The sequence below is a fragment of the Daucus carota genome, chromosome 9 (assembly GCF_001625215.2).
Source record: "Daucus carota subsp. sativus chromosome 9, DH1 v3.0, whole genome shotgun sequence".
Taxonomy (NCBI): domain Eukaryota; kingdom Viridiplantae; phylum Streptophyta; class Magnoliopsida; order Apiales; family Apiaceae; genus Daucus; species Daucus carota.
The window spans coordinates 20,479,713-20,498,217 of record NC_030389.2 but is presented as its reverse complement, the minus strand read 5'-3'; the positions used below and the strand labels follow the sequence as shown (position 1 = coordinate 20,498,217).

The window sequence follows — 18,505 nt, the reverse complement described above, 5'->3', positions numbered from 1 at the left end:
TTATCATACCTCATGCGTACTTGCAACAGCATTTAACGTTTGTGAACGAGTGGATGGTCTCATCACAGCCTTCGCAGCCTTCACCTTCTGAACTTTTTTTGCAACAGCATTTAACTTCTAAAAACAAAGTCATGGAACATATCATTATAAGATGAAAACAACTACATACAACATAACATGGCCAAATATTTGTGAAATCTATACCTTCGGAGCCTCTTCCTCATCACTGGTAGCAAGGCTATCATTGCCTGGAGTATATTCTTTATCACCATCGGCAAAGTCTTCTTCAAGTGATTTCCTCTTTTTTTTGGATTTCTCAGGAATCAAATTATCAGCCAATTGTTTCAGCCCAAGTCCCTCCATGTACCTTTGATTTTCAGCAGCTCTCCTTTTTCTGTTTTCTTCAAAGTCTAAAGTCTAAACCCCACAAAAAAGAACTCAATTAAAAAAGGACAATTTTTATACTTGCAAATAAAAAAGGACTTGCATTTTTAGACTTGCAAATAAAAAGGAACAATTTTCAGGCTTGCAAATAAAAAAGAACAATTAAATTACTTGCAAATAAAAAAGAACTGAATTAAATTTATTAAGTTACCTTTGAAGGACTTGCATTTTTAGACTTGGTATTGTCTTTTTCAACCTTTTTTGGACTTGCACCTTTAGACTTATCCTTTTCTTTTTCAACCTTTTGCTTTATCTTTTTTGTTGCCGGTTGTTCTTCATCTTTTTCAACTTGAGCTGCAGGTGCAGGCTCTGGTCTTTGTCCTGACCCCTCAACAACCAACTCAATCTCACTACTAGACAATTTCCTCTTCTCCTTTTGTTGTTGTTGAAGATCTTGTATTGTGACGAATTTGCGCTTCTCTTGAAGTTCTAAACCTACAAAAATAAAAAGATAAAAACAAAAAACATGTCGAAACTCAAATACATTTGTAAGAGACAATAGGACATGAGGCTGCATTTTACATTCAAAAAAACTTGTCCTCGGCCTTGTGATGACATGAGGCTGCATTTGCTTGCTCGGCTCTATTGCTTGGTCAATAGTAGTATCAATATACAGATCCAAATATGCGCCATCAGTCAACCCTTTTAAAAGTTCATTAGCCTCAGCATCGTTACTAATTAGTCTCCAACCACCTCCTGATTTCTTGACATAAAGGCCTCCTATTTCAGTGTACTTGCAATCTTCCAAGACATGCTCCATAATAACCGAGAAAGAGAATGTATCAACTTCCATGGCTGTAGGAATATTGGTGCATGTGGCACCTAGGAGTTTAGTTTTTGTAAACTGGCCCTTGTGGTGAAACCTGAGAAAGAAATACTCTGCCATCCTGAAAATAAAATGTGAAATAAAATAGTTAGTGAAATACTCTGCACATGATTAAATATAAATAGGCCATGCAGTGCTGAGATTTTAATACCAACTAATAAAAACAAACAATGCTGAGGATAAAACAAGTCACATTAGATTAATACAAATATGAAAAAAAACAGTGCTGAGGATAAAACAAGTCATATTACATTAATACAAATATGAAAAAAAACAGTGCTGAGAATAAAACAAGTCACATTACATTAATACAACTATGAAAACAAGTCACAGTACAAGTTGTATAAAATGTATAATGCAAAAATATAAAAGTCCACTCATTCGCCAAATTCTTCATTTTCTTGCTGATCATCTATAGGAATTTGTAGTCTTGGCACGTCATCTCTATTCCAGCTAGCATCATCAGCACTGCGATTTTCCACATCAAAGTGTATTGTCACATCGTGCATAGTAGGCCCACTGACTTCTTCCAACACATCATTTCCTTGTAGTCTGTCATTGCAGTCCCTTGGCATTTTTTTAACAACATAATACAAATGTTGTTCCGTACAATCTTGAATATAGAAAATTTGTTGTACTTGCGTAGCTAAAACAAATGGATCATCTTTTTGATATAATCTATTGAAATTGACTCTTGTGAGCCCACAACAGTCTTTGTCCTTGCGATACCAACAACATTTGAACAAAACTACATTTAATGCGCCCCAATAATCAACTTCAATGATTTCTTCGATTGAACCATAGTAACTAACATCCCCGACTATTGGATTTTGATCCTTAGCGCTTGCAAAACTAGTGGTCAGGGCTGTTAAAAGAACACCACTGTTCTGCGTAGTACATTTTGCATCCCTTTGTTTCGTATGGAATCTGAACCCATTGATTATATAACCAGTGTATTTTTTAGCTGCTCGTTGAGGTCCCTTCGCCAGACTTAACAATTGCTGTGAACACCCGTCTTTTTTGTCAACCTCATCTTTTAACCAATTATGGAATTCTTTTGTATGTGTCCTCTCTCGTTTGTATTTTTTTGACTTTCCACCGTTATCATACAGGGTACGGTGTTCCCTGTATTTTTTAAAAAGAAGACATATCATTACTACATATATTTAACATTAGCTACTTTATATAATTTTATGAAAACTAGGACTTAGTACATACTCTATCAGCTTCTCGACCTCCATGTTACCACAGTTAAAGAGTATGTATCGATGAGCATCAATCCATACTTTTTCTCCCAAATGAACAGCCTTTCCATCTTTGTTTCTCCTGGATCCAATGGGGTATCCAAAATTGTCACTGCCTTCAGCTTTTTTTACTTCCTTTTCATCATTTAAAAATCGAGAACAAAAGATTAAGCACTCTTCGACCATGTACCCTTCAGCTATACACCCTTCTGGTTTGCTCCTGTTGCGGACGTAGGACTTCAACTTACTTAAATATCGTTCAATACCAAACATCCATCTAAGATGCACCGGTCCTCCTAATTCCACCTCTTTACATAAGTGAATAGGTAGGTGCATCATAATGTCAAAGAAAGCCGGTGGAAAGATTATTTCACATTGGCAGAGTATTTCTATGATTTCTTCTTGCAACTTCGGAATATCCTCCAAATCGATGACTTTGCCACATATGCCCCTAAAAAATGACCCCAACCTGATCAAAGGTATTGCAACCTCTGGATCCAAGGTTTTAATCACAGAAAATTGTAGCAAGTATTGAAGAATGAAATGTGCATCGTGGCTTTTGTATCCATACACTTTCCTCTCACTCATTTGCACGCAGCGGCTGATATTAGATGCGCATCCATAAGGCAGTCTAGCATTTAACAACACTGAGCAAAAATTTTCTTTTTCTTTTTTTGTCATGTCAAAAGTAGCCGCGCTGATTTCATAGTGCTTTTTATCAGCAGATAGTACAGGATGAAGAACCTTACGGATGCCCATATCTTGCAAATCAAAACGAGCGTTCAGATGATCTTTACTCTTGCCACTAATATTCAGCAAAGTCCCTAATATTTTATCACACACATTCTTCTCAATGTGCATGACATCTAAATTGTGCCTAATTAAATGACCAGTCCAATAAGGTAATTCAAAGAAAATGGACCTTTTTTTCCAAGGGCAATCTGAAGGCTTCTTTTTTTTTCATTTGCCTCCCGAAATTATTCTTATATCCACGCAAGAGTTCTGAAATTTCTACTCCAGATAATGGTGGTGGACAAAGGTCTGTCTCCACCAGACCATTAAATCTTCTCTTATCAAATCTAAGCTTGTGGTCAGGTGGAAGAAATTTTCTGTGATTCATATAACAGACTTTTCGACTATGTTTCAAGTAGGTTGACGAGGTGTAGTAATGACAATTTGGACAAGCTAACTTACCCTTTGTGCTATAACCTGATAAAACCGCATACCCCGGAAAATCACTTATGGTCCATAGTAGGCTCGCATGTAATGTGAATGTTCTGTCAGAGAAGGAATCATACGTCTCTATGCCTACATCCCACAATTCTTTTAATTCGGCAATAAGTGGTTGCATATAAATATCTATTTCATTACCAGGCTGCACAGGTCCGGGGATTATAGTTGAAAGAATTATATTTTCTGGTTTCATAATCAACCAAGGGGGAAGATTATAATTAACCAGAACCACTGGCCAAGTGCTGTGATTTAAACCCATTGTTCGGTAAGGATTGAAGCCATCTGCCGCTAATCCTAACCTAACATTTCGATTTTCAGCGGCAAAATTTGGATATCTAACATCCAGTGACTTCCAAGCCTCGGCATCAGCTGGATGCCTTAACTTCCCGTCTTTGATTCGTCCTACTTCATGCCATGTCATGAGTTCAGCATATTCCTTACACATGAATACGCGTTGCAGCCTTGGTTTCAATGGGAAGTACCGCATAACTTTTTCAGGGACATTATACTTCTTTTCCGGAAGGCCACTATCAATATCCCTGATCTCATTATCCACATTTTTCCATCTTGACACACCACATACTTTACATTTAGTTTCATTTATATTTTCACCCCAATACAACATACAATCGTTCGGACATGCGTGGATTTTTTGGTAATCAAGACCTAACTCTTTGATTATATTCTTCGCAGCGTTAAAGGATGGAGGGAGATTAACATCAGGAAAGGCTTCCTTAATTAACTCTAGTATAGCACTAAAGGAGGACTCGGAAAATCCATGAATGCACTTCAGCTGGTAAAGCTTTACTATAAAGCCTAAACGAGTAAATTTTTTCGAGCCAGGATACAAAGGCTGTTTCCCGTCTTCGACATGCCGATAAAATTTACTTGCATACTCATTAATCCCCTTTCTACCTACAGAATCAGAAGTATATTTATACGTATTATGCATCATCTCATCAAAGTCATTTCCTAACCCAAACCCCCCATCACAGTCCGTCTCCATCTGATCAGTTTTCTTTCGGTACTTAGGGGTCGAAATTTCATATACCCAATCAACCAAGGATGAACAGGGGCCCTTGCATACTAGGTGATCATACACATCATCCATAGAGTAACAAAAACGATTACTACAGTCCTTGCAAGGGCATTGTATTTCATTACCAACAGCGAAACTAGACAATGCATTCAAAACAAATTTCTTCACCCCATTACAATACTCTTCACTTTGTTTAGGACGTAATATCCATTTCATCTTTGCAAATATATGCTCTACAAAAATACACATAGACAAACAAGAGAATATAAAACACAAACACAAAATCTAGGAAGTGAAAAACAGGGGCATATATGCACTGAAATGTAAAAACAAGGCACTTAAATTAATAAACTCTTCATTCTCATTCTTTACCAGGACTAATTACAAAAACAAAAACCCAAATAAACATATCAAGAAGCCCTAATTAACGCAAATATGTAAAATCATAACATACCTAGAAGCCCTAATTAACACATATATGTAAAATCAAAAACCCGAATAAACCCTAACAAAACAAACTCCATAAAACTGGGATGAGTGAAAACAAGCAAGAGAGAAGACAAATTAAGCAAGATTACAAGATAAACAAGAAAGAATCGAACACATTTGAGCAAGAAAAAATCCAACAGATTGGGGGAACAAGATTTGGGGGGAAACACATACCTGTTCGCACAGCTTAGTTAACGATCTCCTAAAAGCTTTAACTCCTAAAAGCTTTAATCTTCTCTCCACACAGCTGATTTAGCTCCACACACCTCCGCGCCTTGTTCTTGTCTCAGCTCTGTTCTTCACTCCAGTGTATACTCTTGTCTGAAGCCCGACTTAGAGTTTTGTCTGATTTAGTTTTTGTTTATTTTCTTTATTTTTTTATTTGATAGGCGGCAAAGCAATAATAGAAAGCCCGCTTGTTTTCTTTCTTTTTTCAGCAGCCCGCCTAAATTTGGGCCTAAAATCTGTAATATATTGCAACGCGTACATACTGCATTGCAATAGAGTGTATTTTAAACTCCCGCCAATATTCTTCACCGCTATTGCAACTTTTTCAAACTCTATTGCAATGTCATTAAAAACCCTTGCTATTTATGTGAACTCATCTCTCAATAGCAATGTTTTTTGATAAAATTTTGAAAATATGGTTGCAGTAGCCAATCTATGGTGTAGTGTGATGAGGAAGATGATAACGGGGAGCCAGTCAAAAAACCAAGCCATGGACCGAATTGGCTTTTGGGCAGATCAGGTAAATGTAGGACAACAAAGAAAGCTCAGGAGGAAAAACTTCTCACGACTAGTACTGCTAATGTGGATGAGCTGAGAAAGACCATTACGAAGGAAGTCATGGCTGAAATGGACAGAAAGATGTGTGAAAAAATGAAAAGGATAATGGAAAAATTGGGAGATATCAATCCTGATTTCAAAAACCTTGATGTTGAAGAGTTGTGGGCTGATGACGCAAGTGAAGATGATGAAGAGGACAATGGTGTGGAGGAGAACAAAAGTGAAGAAGATGACATTGGCGAGGAAGGTGACGGTCACGAGGATGACAACAATTAATAGCTTCGTTATTAATTATTAGTATAACTTATATAACTTTTGGTAAGTTGCATGGTTGTTTTGTCAATTATGTGTATCGACTTTAAACTGAAGTTCTGGAAGTAGGTGATGTAGTAGGTGACTTATTTTGTACTATATGTTCTACTGGATTTGCAATGAAGCAAGTTAATTTGGTATGTTGTTGGGTTGCTACATTTGTGTGGCATGGCTTGAAGAAAATGCAGGCCTGATATATCCAATCTGTGTTAGTTTAAAGTGTTGCATCTATGTGTTGCAAATGTTATGTCAAAGTATTATAATAGGGTCAAATGTGTTACAGAAAAATGTTACAAAAAACTAAAATACATTGCAAAAAGGAACAAATGTTGCACATATATGTTGCTAAAAAACCAAAATAAAATGTTACAATATGGATAAAACGTTGCAACGAAACGTTGCAAGAATGGAGACCAACTAAACGTAGAAACAATGTTACAATAGGTTCAAAAAATGTTGCAACTTTGTAACATATCTACCTTAAATAGTGTTACAACAATGTGTTACAATACACTATTGTAACACAATAATTGTGTTACTATAACATCATCAAGTGTTACAATAAATTTGCTATTGCAATACATTTTATATGTTGCAAAAAGTAACCAAAATGTTACTATAGGGGTCTATTGCAACGGCAGTATACGCAACGCTGATTTTTGGCAAATATGTTGCATTAGAGTATATTATAACATTTTTGGGGCCTAATATTGCGTTTTCTTAGCATTGCAATAGGCCATATTTGGTGTAGTGTGAGTTAGTTATAATTCTGGATAAAATGTGTAATATTTCAACTAATGAACTAGTGAAATTGTTTCAACTGATGTTTGAAACAATACGCTCTTGTTTTGTTTTTCATTCAACTGATGACATTAGTTGAAAACACTTTCAACTGATCATCATCAGTTGAATAAGAAGTTTAAAGAGGCGCTTATTTCATCCGTTGAAAATATTATCAGATCTGAGCCGTTGAAATTTCTTTTATCTCTCTCCCGCTTTATACACACGATCGTGTGTGTAATTTTTGTAGAGTTCAATAAGAGTTATTTCTTCTCAACGGTAATTTCTCAGCCAATCACAGCAATTTTCTGAGAAAGTATTTAAGTGTTTTAATTTATTTTCATTTCTTTTCACTTCACTCTTTCGAATTCACAAACTCACCTTCTCTCTCTGTGCAAAGAAAACCTTCATATTCTTCAAGCTTTTTAACTTTAACTACAATGGCGCCAATGAAGAAATACTCCTCACCAACTGGGTTCATCTTTGAGAAGAACAACTTCGCCTCTTTTGTTGACACTAAGGCTGTGGAGGAAAAGGATTATCATAAGATGATGGAGTTCATCAAATCCAGCCAACTGTCTCATGCCATGCTCTCAACTCCAACTATCTACCATGAAGTTGTGGAAGAGATGTGGACCTCGGCTGAATTTAATAGTAAGGATGACACTATCTCTTTTACTCTTAAAAATACTGTTCATGTAATTAACTGTGATGTTATGAATGCATGTTTTAAAATTCCTGAAAATACTGTTGAAACTTTGCCTTCTGATATTCAGTTAGTTCATATGCTTTATGCCATGAATTATGTGTTACCAACTGATGCTTTAGGTAAGATTGAGAGGAGAGGTTTGAGGAGAGAGTGGAGCTTTTTATGTGATGCTTTTGTGAAATCTTTCTCTGGTAAAATTATTAACTTTAATGCTATTACATCTCAGATTTTGCAAATGCTCTACATGTTTTTGACTAATGAGCATTATAATTTTGGTACTTTGATGATCCATGAAATTGGGGAGAACTTAGGTGATAAGGTAGATAGACCTAGAAATATCTACTATGTTAGATTCCTTATGATGCTGGCTAATCATGTTGATGATAAGCTAGTCATCTCTAACCAGGAAGCCAAGCTTCCAAGTTTTGTGCAGGAGAAGAGGGTCTTCATGGACCTCTTAAGGATGAATCTCTACCCCTCTTTGGAGGTGATTTACCTGCCAATCATGGAGCCTGGAAAAGAAAAGGAGGTACATGGCTTTCCAACTACTCTTTCTCAACCCTCACCTTCTTTGCTTTCTGCCATCAGGGCTGTTGAAGAGACCCATCAACAGTCCACACAAGTGGCACAACCTTCTAAAACCAAGTCTTCCAAACAAACCTCAGGTGCCTCCCAAAAGGCATCTGTTGTAAAATCAAAGAAGCACAAACTTGAGGGGAGTGTGATTGGAGGAAGTGAGGGGGAGGGAAAGGGTGAACATCAAAGAAACCCTAAGGATAAGGCTGGAGAGAAGACTGATGACCAGCCAAGCCACTCTGCAGTCTCCCAAAAGACTGTGGAGCTTAAAAAGGATTCAACCTCATCCCTAGCAGCATCCTCCCAAAAGGATGTTGCTATTTAAAATAGTCCCCATCCAAGGACACAGCAAAAGAGGGGGAGGGACACTACTTCTTCACCTATAAAAGCCTATGGGAGAAAGAAGCTCAAAGGTGAGAAGGTAAAGCACTCTGCACACACACAGGCATCCATTCTGGATTTCATGCCTGTAACTTCACAAAGGCAGCTTGATGTGACTCCAATAAATGTGGAGTCACAGCCCCCTTCCTCTTCTCAACCTATTTTGCATATACATGATCTTACTATATCTACTACTCAAACACAATCCCCCCCCCCTCTTCTGTGGATGTGGAATTAATCCACACCACACTTGTAAATTCTCCATCTTTGGATTTCATGGAGAAGCCCCCTTCTGAGATTGATCATCATCATTTTGATGATTTGTTGGATCTTTCTCATCCAATTCCTTCTACTGTGACAATGTGTTCTATGGCTTTACATTTAAAATCAATCACCACAGACTCAACTGTCACAGCTTCTATGCCTTTTTCTTCTTTATCTTCAACTGATCTCCTTCATCAGTTGAATAGTGTTTGTCCTTCAACTGATGTGCTTGACAGCCTTCATCAGTTGAAAGCCCTTTCTACTCATGTTTCAACTGATGTCTCTCATCAGTTGACAACTGCTGTTACTTCAACTAATTTACCTTTCTCTACAGCAGTTGATCACATGGTAGCACAAACACTACTAGGTTTGGGTGATGTGAGCTCAGGAGTGGAGAGGCAGCCTTGGGTGCTGGCAAAAGGAGAGGGTGTGGAGAGTCTGGCAATTTCTTCTAGCCAGGAAAAAGGAGAGGCAATGAGTGACCCTTTAGCAAGGGTAAGTGAGGGAGAGGTGAGCTGTGTGGTGTGCCAAGGGGAGCCCTTGATGCAAGAACAGAGAGAAATTGGGAGAAATGCAGGTGTCAATGAGGGGTTTAGTGAGCAAGCTTATCAAGCTGAATATAGATCCATATTGGATAGTGTGCCACTAGACCCTGAGACTTTTACTCATGGGATGTCTGCTGTTCAAGCTTTTGCAAGAATGGACAATCAAGCAGCTAAGAGGAGCTTAAATCTCATTCACACTACATCATCCATGCTTAGAGCAAATGAGGCACTTGCAACTCTGCCTGCCAATGCTGGAGATGATTTTCAATATGATGATAGTGATGTAGACCTGAATGATGCTCTTGAGGATTCTCTTGGTGAAGAGCCTACAGTCTCTCTTCCTTCTTGGCTCTCCATTCGATCTGCCAATGCAACTGCAGTCAGTCTTGAGTTACAAAGGCAAGCCACAACCCTTCTTCATCCTCAAGCTGGGAGCTCTTCCTCTTCTCCATCCATCACTGCTACTTTTGCCAGTCAAGCACTTGAAAATCTAAGACTGCACAAGTATCAGTCTCTCCATTTCCAGAAGGAAGCTGAACATCTGAACTCTCTCATCATATCTGTTAAAACAGACTTATCTACAAAGATTGATGAGAAGTTCTCTACTGAACTCCAAACTGCACTATCTACATCTGACAAGAAGCAAGCTCAACTGGAGAAGAAAGTGGAAGCTCTGGAAGAAAATGTTCAGGTTTTAAACTCAAGGATGGAAGAGATGCTCCAACACCAAAGGGTGCGAACTAGACTCCATCAACATCTTCTTTTGGCATCTGGCATCTCTCTTCCTAGTTCCTCTGCTGCACTTGATGTTCACAAAAAGGGGGAGAAAGAACCCTTGCCTTCTCCTGCAGAGTTGGTGAGCAGAATTCCTCCTCCTTTCCATACTGCTAAAGAACAGAAGAGGCTTGAAAGACTTACAGCTTTGGACTCCATAGAAAAGAGATTGGCTCTGTTGGATAAGAAGGCTGCTTCTGCAACTTCAAATTCTCAATCTACGTCTGCAGTTCCAACCTCTTTTCCCACAACAACTACAATTCTCAGGGTGATCACACCTGAAATTGTCATACCTTCCAAGAAAGAAAAGGGTGAGCCATCATTTGTGAATGAGTTCAAGGCCATCCTATTTCCAAACAGTTGTGGTTACTCCAGGCCTGGAAAAGACTCAAGTTCAATCTACTTTCCACTAGCCAGGCCTGACAAGAATGAGTATAAGCTTTTGGGCCAAGAAATTAAGAGCTACAAAGATTCTACAGATATGGCTCTAAAATCACATTTTGCCATCATCTACAAAGAAGGCCAAAAGTTGTTTATTGGAACTGGCCATCCTCACTACTCATTTGCAAAAGCTGAAAAGGTGGCCAGAGAATGTGAAAGACAAGAGTATGAATCTCAACTCTCTAAAAACCAAGAAATAGAGGTTGATGAAAGATATGCTATTGAGCTTGAAGAGGAGTTGGCAGCTGAGCTACAAAGTGATAATAGATTGGCTTTTGAAAATTCTCCAAAGAAAAAGAGGGTCAAGTCTAGATCAAAGATGCCTGAGGCTGCCAAGAGAAGAGAAGAAGTGCCTGAAGAATCTGTACCTATCTCAAAACCTTCTTCTCCAATCAAGGACACCACAGTGGTACATCAAGATGTCAATTTCCATGATGAGCCAATAATGCCAAAGGAGGAGCCAATTGATCTTGAAGATATTCCAATCCCAGCCTTTCTTGTTCAAGAAACTCCAAAGCCCAAGAAGAAAGTGAAGTATGTGGCTAAGAGAATGGCTAACCCTCCAAAACCTCCAAAAGAACCTGAAAATCCAGATGACTATCTTGTCATTGCCAACATTGAAGAAATCTCTGAGTTAGAGCTGGAGTTGGATGATCTTCAAGAAGTCAGAGGAATAGAAGCAACTTCTAAGCTTCCTGAAAGATTGGTATTCTCTTACAAAAGCAAAGGTGTTGTCACCTGGCCTCTTCACAGAGTTCTAAGTTCTGAAGGATTCAGTTCTTTAGCAAAGATATATGCTTCCATGAAGAGGACAGGAGGATTTACACCACCTGCAAAGCAAATGGTATTCAAGAGAATCCTTGAAATCAGGAAAGAATGGTCCTCAGAAGCTAGTCTACAAAGAAGGCTGAAAATCCCCTACAATGGAAAGAAAATTCACCATGAACCAACTCCAATCATGGAGTTTAGGGACAGTCAAGGTGTTAGGAGGTTTTTCAGACCTAAAGATCAACTCAAGGTTGCTAGCATGAACACTCTGAAGACTCTCCAATCCAAGCTTAACAGACAGGACAGTGATGAGGAATGGTTCTACAGGATTTTTCAGAAACAGATTGACATTCTTGAAGAAAAGCTTAAGTCCAGAAGAAGAAGATCTTCTAGGAATACGTAAACTGCTCAGGCTAGAGGAGCATAATCATCTGTAAATTTTTCTAACTCTTGTATTTAAATTCTGCATTTTATTTTATTTATGTTTTGTTATCATCAAGTGTAGAATTTATGTCTGCATCTTCTCCAGTCATAAATTGGGGGAGATTGTTAGGAATCAATAATTTTTGATGATAACATAAACATTTTGTAACATGTCTTATTTAGAATCTTTATCAAATTTCAGTTGTAATTGTTGTATTTCTTATCATTGGGAACTATCAACGGATGGGTAGAATAGGATGACTAATTGTAAATATCCAATGCCATGTAATTTTATCAAAGTGAAGGATATTCAACTGATGAGATGCAACTATTCAACTGATGAAGACTAGATCATGTTTCAACTGATGAAAACCAAGCATTCAACTGAAGACAAAGTATTCAACTGATGATGCTAAGGATTTCAACTGATGAGACTAGAACAACATTCAACTGATCAAGTCTGTTATTCGTTCAACTGATGAGTCTAGCACAACATTCAACTGATGAAGTCAAGAGCAGTTGAAAGTAACCAGAACTTTCAACTGATGAAGCAAAGAGCAGTTGAAAGTGACTAGAGCTTAAGTCTGACAAATCACATGGATCGAAAATCACATGGATCGAATTACACTAAAATAGACATGGAAGCCTGATTAGGAAAATAAAGAAGAAGCAGAAACATTCTTATCTCATGGAATGCAATCTGGATCAAATCAAGATGATGGTCAAAGATGAAGACATATCAGAAAGCATTCATAAGACAAAGTTGAACTTGTTCAAATTACTTGAGAGAAAATCTGAGACTTAGAACTTGTTTTGAGTGATGAACCAGCAGCTGTGCGAATTGTAAACAATCCACAGATTCTTCTATATAAAATCTCATGGGTGGATCATTCAATCCACCCGTATTTTTAATACTTGGTGTTTTTCTGTTTGCTGTATTCTTAGTGTATTGTTCTTGAATCTTTTAAATTTGTAAAAGATTGTATTCAACCCCCCTTCTACAATCTTTCTTATAGTTAGTGTAAAATAACATATATTAACAAATATTTAGATAGATATATTACATTAATCATACAAAATTTGTGAAAAGTGGAAAAATTAATATATGTTATATTGATTTTCTATATTAACTATAAATAATAAAAAGTATATAAATTAATTAAAAGATTATGAATTTCGGAAAGAGCTTACAGGTCCCGAGGTCAAAAAATCGGGCGGCAAATTTCCCTCCCAATGAAAACTCACTCAGTATACTTTCTCTAAAAAAATCACAAACTCAAACTCCGGCTTCTCTCCAAAACTCAAATTTTCTCTTTAGATTTGATAACTCCGGTTTTGATTAGTAACTATGGGCGACAGTTAGTAGCTCCAGGCTTCGATTGGAAATTGTGGGACTAAAAACTCTAGGGCTTTGACTGGTAATACTCGTTTCCAAGCTTTGATTTTATTTTGATTTGAATCTCACACTTTGACTCAAACTTGCAGGTAATTTTGGGCTTCACATCTTTGTCTTATGCATGCTTTCTGAGATGTCTTCATCTTTGACCATCATCTTGATTTGATTCAAATTGCATTGCATGAGATAAGTATGTTTCTGCTTCTTCTTTATTTTCCTAATTAGGCTTCCATGTCTATTTTAGTGTAAATCGATCCATGTGATTTTCGATCCATGTGATTTGTCAGGCTTGAGCTCTAGTCGCTTTCAACTGCTCTTTGTTTCATCAGTTGAAAATTCTGGTTACTTTCAACCGCTCTTGAATGTTGCGCTAGTCTCATCAGTTGAATGAATTACGAGCTTCATCAGTTGAATGTAGTTCCAATTTCATCAGTTGAATTCCTTTGCATCATCAGTTGAATACTTTGTCTTCAGTTGAATGCTTGATTTTCATCAGTTGAAACATGGTTCAGTCTTCATCAGTTGAATAGTTACATCTATCAGTTGAATGTCCTTCACTTGGATAAAATTACATGGCATTTGATATTTACAATTAGCCATCCTATTCTACCCATCCGTTGACAATTCCCAAAGATAAGAAATATAACAATTACAACTGAAATTTGATAAAGATACTAAGTAAGACATGTTACAAAATGTTTATGTTATCATCAAAAATTATTGATTCCTAACAATCTCCCCCAATTTATGACTGGAGAAGATGCAGACATAAATTCTACACTTGATGATAACAAAACATCAATAAAATGAAATACAGAAATTAAATACAAGAGTTAGAAAAGTTTACAGATGATCATGCTGCTCTAGACTGAGCAGTTACTTGTTCCTAGAAGATCTTCTTCTTCTGGACTTAAGTTTTTCTTCAAGAATATCAATCTGTTTCTGAAAGATCCTGTAGAACCATTCTTCATCACTGTCTTGCCTGTTGAGCTTGGGTTGGAGAGTCTTCAGAGTATTCAAGCTAGCAACCTTGAGTTGATATTTAGGTCTGAAAAATCTCCTAACACCTTGACTGTCCCTAAATTCCATGATTGGAGTAGGTTCATGGTGAATTTTCTTTCCAGTGTAGGGGATTTTCAGCCTTCTCTGCAGACTAGCATCTGAGGACCATTCCTTCCTGATTTCAAGGATTCTCTTTAGTACCATTTGCTTTGCAGGTGGTGTAAATCCTCTTGTCCTCTTCATGGAAGCATATACCTTGGTTAAAGAGCTGAATCCCTCAGAATTCAGAACTCTGCAGGTGACATCACCCTTGTTTTTGTAAGAGAATGCCAATCTTTCAAGTAATTTGGAAGTTGCTTCTATTCCTCTTACTTCTTGAAGATCATCCAGCTCCAGCTCCAACTCAGAGATTTCTTCAATATTGGCAATGACAAGATAGTCATCTGGATTTTCAGGTTCTTTTGGAGGTTTAGGTGGGTTAGCCATCCTCTTAGCCATAGACTTGACTTTCTTCTTTGGCTTGGAAGTTTCTTGAACAAGAAAAGCTGGAATTGGGATATCTTCCAAGACAATTGGCTCCTCCTTTGGCATTATTGGCTCATCATGGAAGTTGACATCTGGATGTACCACTGTAGTGTCCTTGATTGGAGAAGAAGGCTTTGAGATAAGCTTTTTAGGCACTTCTTCTCTTCTCTTGGCTGCCTCAGGCATCTTAGATCTAGATTTTACTCTCTTTTTCTTTGGAGAAGATTCAAGAGTCAATCTTTTCTCAGTTTGAAGCTCAGCTGCCAACTCCTCTTCTAGCTCAATAGCATACCTTTCATCAACCTCTATTTCTTGATTCAAGGAGAGTTGAGATTCATACTCCTTTCTTTCACATTCTCTGGCCACCTCTTCAGCTTTTGCAAATGAGTAGTGAGGATGGCCAGTTCCAATAAACAACTTTTGGCCTTCTCTGTAGATGATGGCAAAGTGAGATTTCAGGGCCACATCTGTAGAATCTTTGTAGCTCTTAATTTCTTGGCCCAAAAGCTTGTATTCATTCTTGTCAGGCCTGGCTAGAGGAAAGTAGATTGAGCTTGAGTCTTTTCCAGGCCTGGAGTAACCACAACTGTTTGGGAATAGGATGGCCTTGAACTCATTCATAAATGATGGCTCACCCTTTTCTTTCTTGGAAGGAATAATAATCTCAGGTGTGATTACCCTGAGAATTGTAGTTGTTGTGGGAAAAGTGGTTGGAACTGTGGTGGCTGCAGATGAAGATTGAGAGGTTGCAGAAGTGTTCTTTCCCAATAGAGCTACTCTCCTCTCAATAGAATCCAGAACTGCAAGTCTTTCAAGTCTTTTCTTTTCTTTCTCAGTATGGAAAGGAGGAGGAATTCTGCTTACCAACTCTGCAGGAGTAGGCAAGGGTTCTTTCTCCCCCTTTTTGTTAGCAGCAGGTGTAGTCGAAGGACTGGGAAGAGAAATGCCAGAGGCCAGAAGAAGATGTTGGAGAAGTCCAGTTTGCACTCTTTGATGCTGGAGCATCTCTTCCATCCTAGAATTTAAAATGTGGACATTTTCTTCCAGAGCCTCCACTTGATTTTCCAACTGAACTTGCTTTTTCTCAGTTGCAGATATTGCAGACTTGACTTGAGCAGGAGTCTTTTCATCAATCTGTTTAGTGAGATCAGTTTTGACAGAAGTGATGAGAGAGTTGAGATGCTCTACCTCCTTCTGAAAGTGGAGAGATTGATACTTGTGGAGTTTGAGATTGTCCAGAGCCTGACTGACAATAGTGGCTGGGATGGATGGAGAAGAGGATGAGCTCCCAGCTTGAGGTTGGAGAATGGAGGAGACTTGTCTTTGTAGCTCCATGCTGACTGCAGCTGCATTGGCAGACTGAATGCAGAGCCAAGAGGGAAGAGAAGTTGAAGGCTGTTTACCATGAGATTCCTCAAGTGCATCATTGAGGTCTTCATCACTGTCACCTTAATGAAAATCATCTCCAGCATTGGCAGGCAGAGTTGTAAGTGCCTCCTTTGCTCTAAGCATAGATGATGAAGTGTGAATCAGATTTAGACTCCTCTCAGCTGCTTGATTATCCATCCTTGCAAAAGCTTGGATAGAAGACATCCCATGAGTAAAAGTCTCAGGGTCTAGTGAAACACTATCCAATATGGATCTGTATTCTGCTTGATATTCTTGTTCACTAAACCCTTCATTGACACCTGCATTTCTCTCATTTTCATTCTGTTCTTGCATCAAGGGCTCCCCTTGGCTCACCACACACCTTACCTCTCCCTCACTTACCCTTTCTAAAGGGCCACTCTTTTCTTCTCCTTTTTCCTTGCTTGAAGAAATAGCCAGACTCTCCACTCCCTCTCCTTTTGCCAGCTCCCTAGGCTGCCTCTCCACTCTAGAACTCACTTCACTCAGTCCTAAAAGTGTTTGTGCTACCATGTGATCAACTGCTGTAGAGAATGGTAGAGTGGTTGAAATTGCAGCAGTTGTCAACTGATGAGGGACATCAGTTGAAACATGAGTAGTGGAGACATTCAACTGATGAGAGCTGTTAAGCAGATCAGTTGAAGGACAAACACTATTCAACTGATGAAGGAGATCAGTTGAAGAAAATGAAGAAATAGGTTTAGAAGCTGTGACAGTCGAGTCTGTGGTGATTGATTTTGCATGTAAGTCCACAGAACACATTGTCACAGAAGAATAAATTTGATGAGATTGATCCAACAAATCATAAAAATGATGATGATCAGTCTCAGAATGGGGCTTCTTCAAGAAGTCTAAAGATAGAGAATTTACAAGTGTGGTGTGGAATAATTCCACATCCACAGAAGAGGTTGGGGATTGTGTTTGAATGGTAGATATAGTAATATCATGTATATATGTAATTGGTTGAGAGGAAGAAGGGGCTGTGACTTCACATTTATTGGAGTCACATCAATCTGACTTTGAGAAGAAGTGTGTGCAATGTGCTTTACCTTGTCACTTCTCTGCTTCTTTCTCCCATAGGCCTTAATTGGTGAAGAAGTGGTGTCCCTCCCCCTTTTTAGTTGTGTCCCTGGATGGGGACTATTTTCAATAACAACATCCTTTTGGGAGGATGCTGCTAGGGATGAGCTTGAATCCATTTTAATCTCTGCAATCTTTAGGGAGACTGCAGAGTGGCTTGGCAGGGCATCACTCTTCTCACCATCCTTATCCTTAGGGCTTCTTTGATTTTCACCCTTTCCCTCCCCCTCACCTTCTCCAATCACACTCCCCTCTGGTTTATGTTTCTTGGATTTTACAACAGATGCCTTTTGGGAGGCACCTGAGGTTGGTGTAGTAGACTTGGATTTAGAGGGTTGTGCCACTTGTGTGGACTGTTGATGGGCCTTTTCAACAGCCCTGATGGCAGAAAGTAAAGAAGATGATGGTTGAGAGAGAGTCGTAGGATAGCCATGTACCTCATTTTCTTTTCCAGGCTCCATGATTGGCAGATAGACCACCTCCAAGGAGGGGTAGAGATTCATCCTTAAGAGGTCTTTAAAGACTGTCTTCTCTTGCACAAAACTGGGAAGCTTGGCTTCCTTGTTAGTGATAACTAGCTTCTCATCAAGATGATTAGCTAGCATCATGAGAAATCTAACATAATATATATTCCTAGGTCTATCAGTTTTATCACCTAGTTTCTCCCCAATCTCTTGGATCATCAAACCACCAAAATTAAAATATTCATTAGTCAAGAACATGTAAAGCATTTGTAAAATCTGAGAAGTAATAGCATTAAAATTACTGATTTTTCCAAAGAAAGACTTAATAAAAGCATCACAAAGATAACTCCATTCTCTCCTAAGACCTCTCCTTTCTATTTTTCTTAAGGCATCAGTTGGCAAAACATAATTCGTGGCATAAAGTAAGTTAACCAACTGAACATCACTAGGCAAAGAAGAAACAGTATCCTCAAGAATGCTAAAACATGCTTTCATGATATCAGAATTAACAGTATGAATATTATTTTTAATAGAGAAGGTTAGAGTTTCATCCTCACTATTGAACTCTGCAGAAGTCCACATTTCCTCCACTACTTC

At 38.3% G+C, this 18,505-nt stretch overlaps 1 protein-coding gene across 1 annotated transcript; it reads right to left on the bottom strand.

The window, feature by feature from the left end:
* Window positions 1-1,647: 1,647 nt before the first annotated feature.
* Window positions 1,648-5,002, bottom strand: LOC108201322 (uncharacterized). Its single transcript, XM_064085195.1, has 3 exons — window positions 3,483-5,002; window positions 2,489-3,391; window positions 1,648-2,395 (listed from the first exon to the last, which is right to left on the bottom strand). The coding sequence occupies exons 1-3, from the start codon at window positions 5,000-5,002 to the stop codon at window positions 1,648-1,650; spliced, it is 3,171 nt and encodes a 1,056-aa protein (XP_063941265.1).
* Window positions 5,003-18,505: the final 13,503 nt, after the last annotated feature.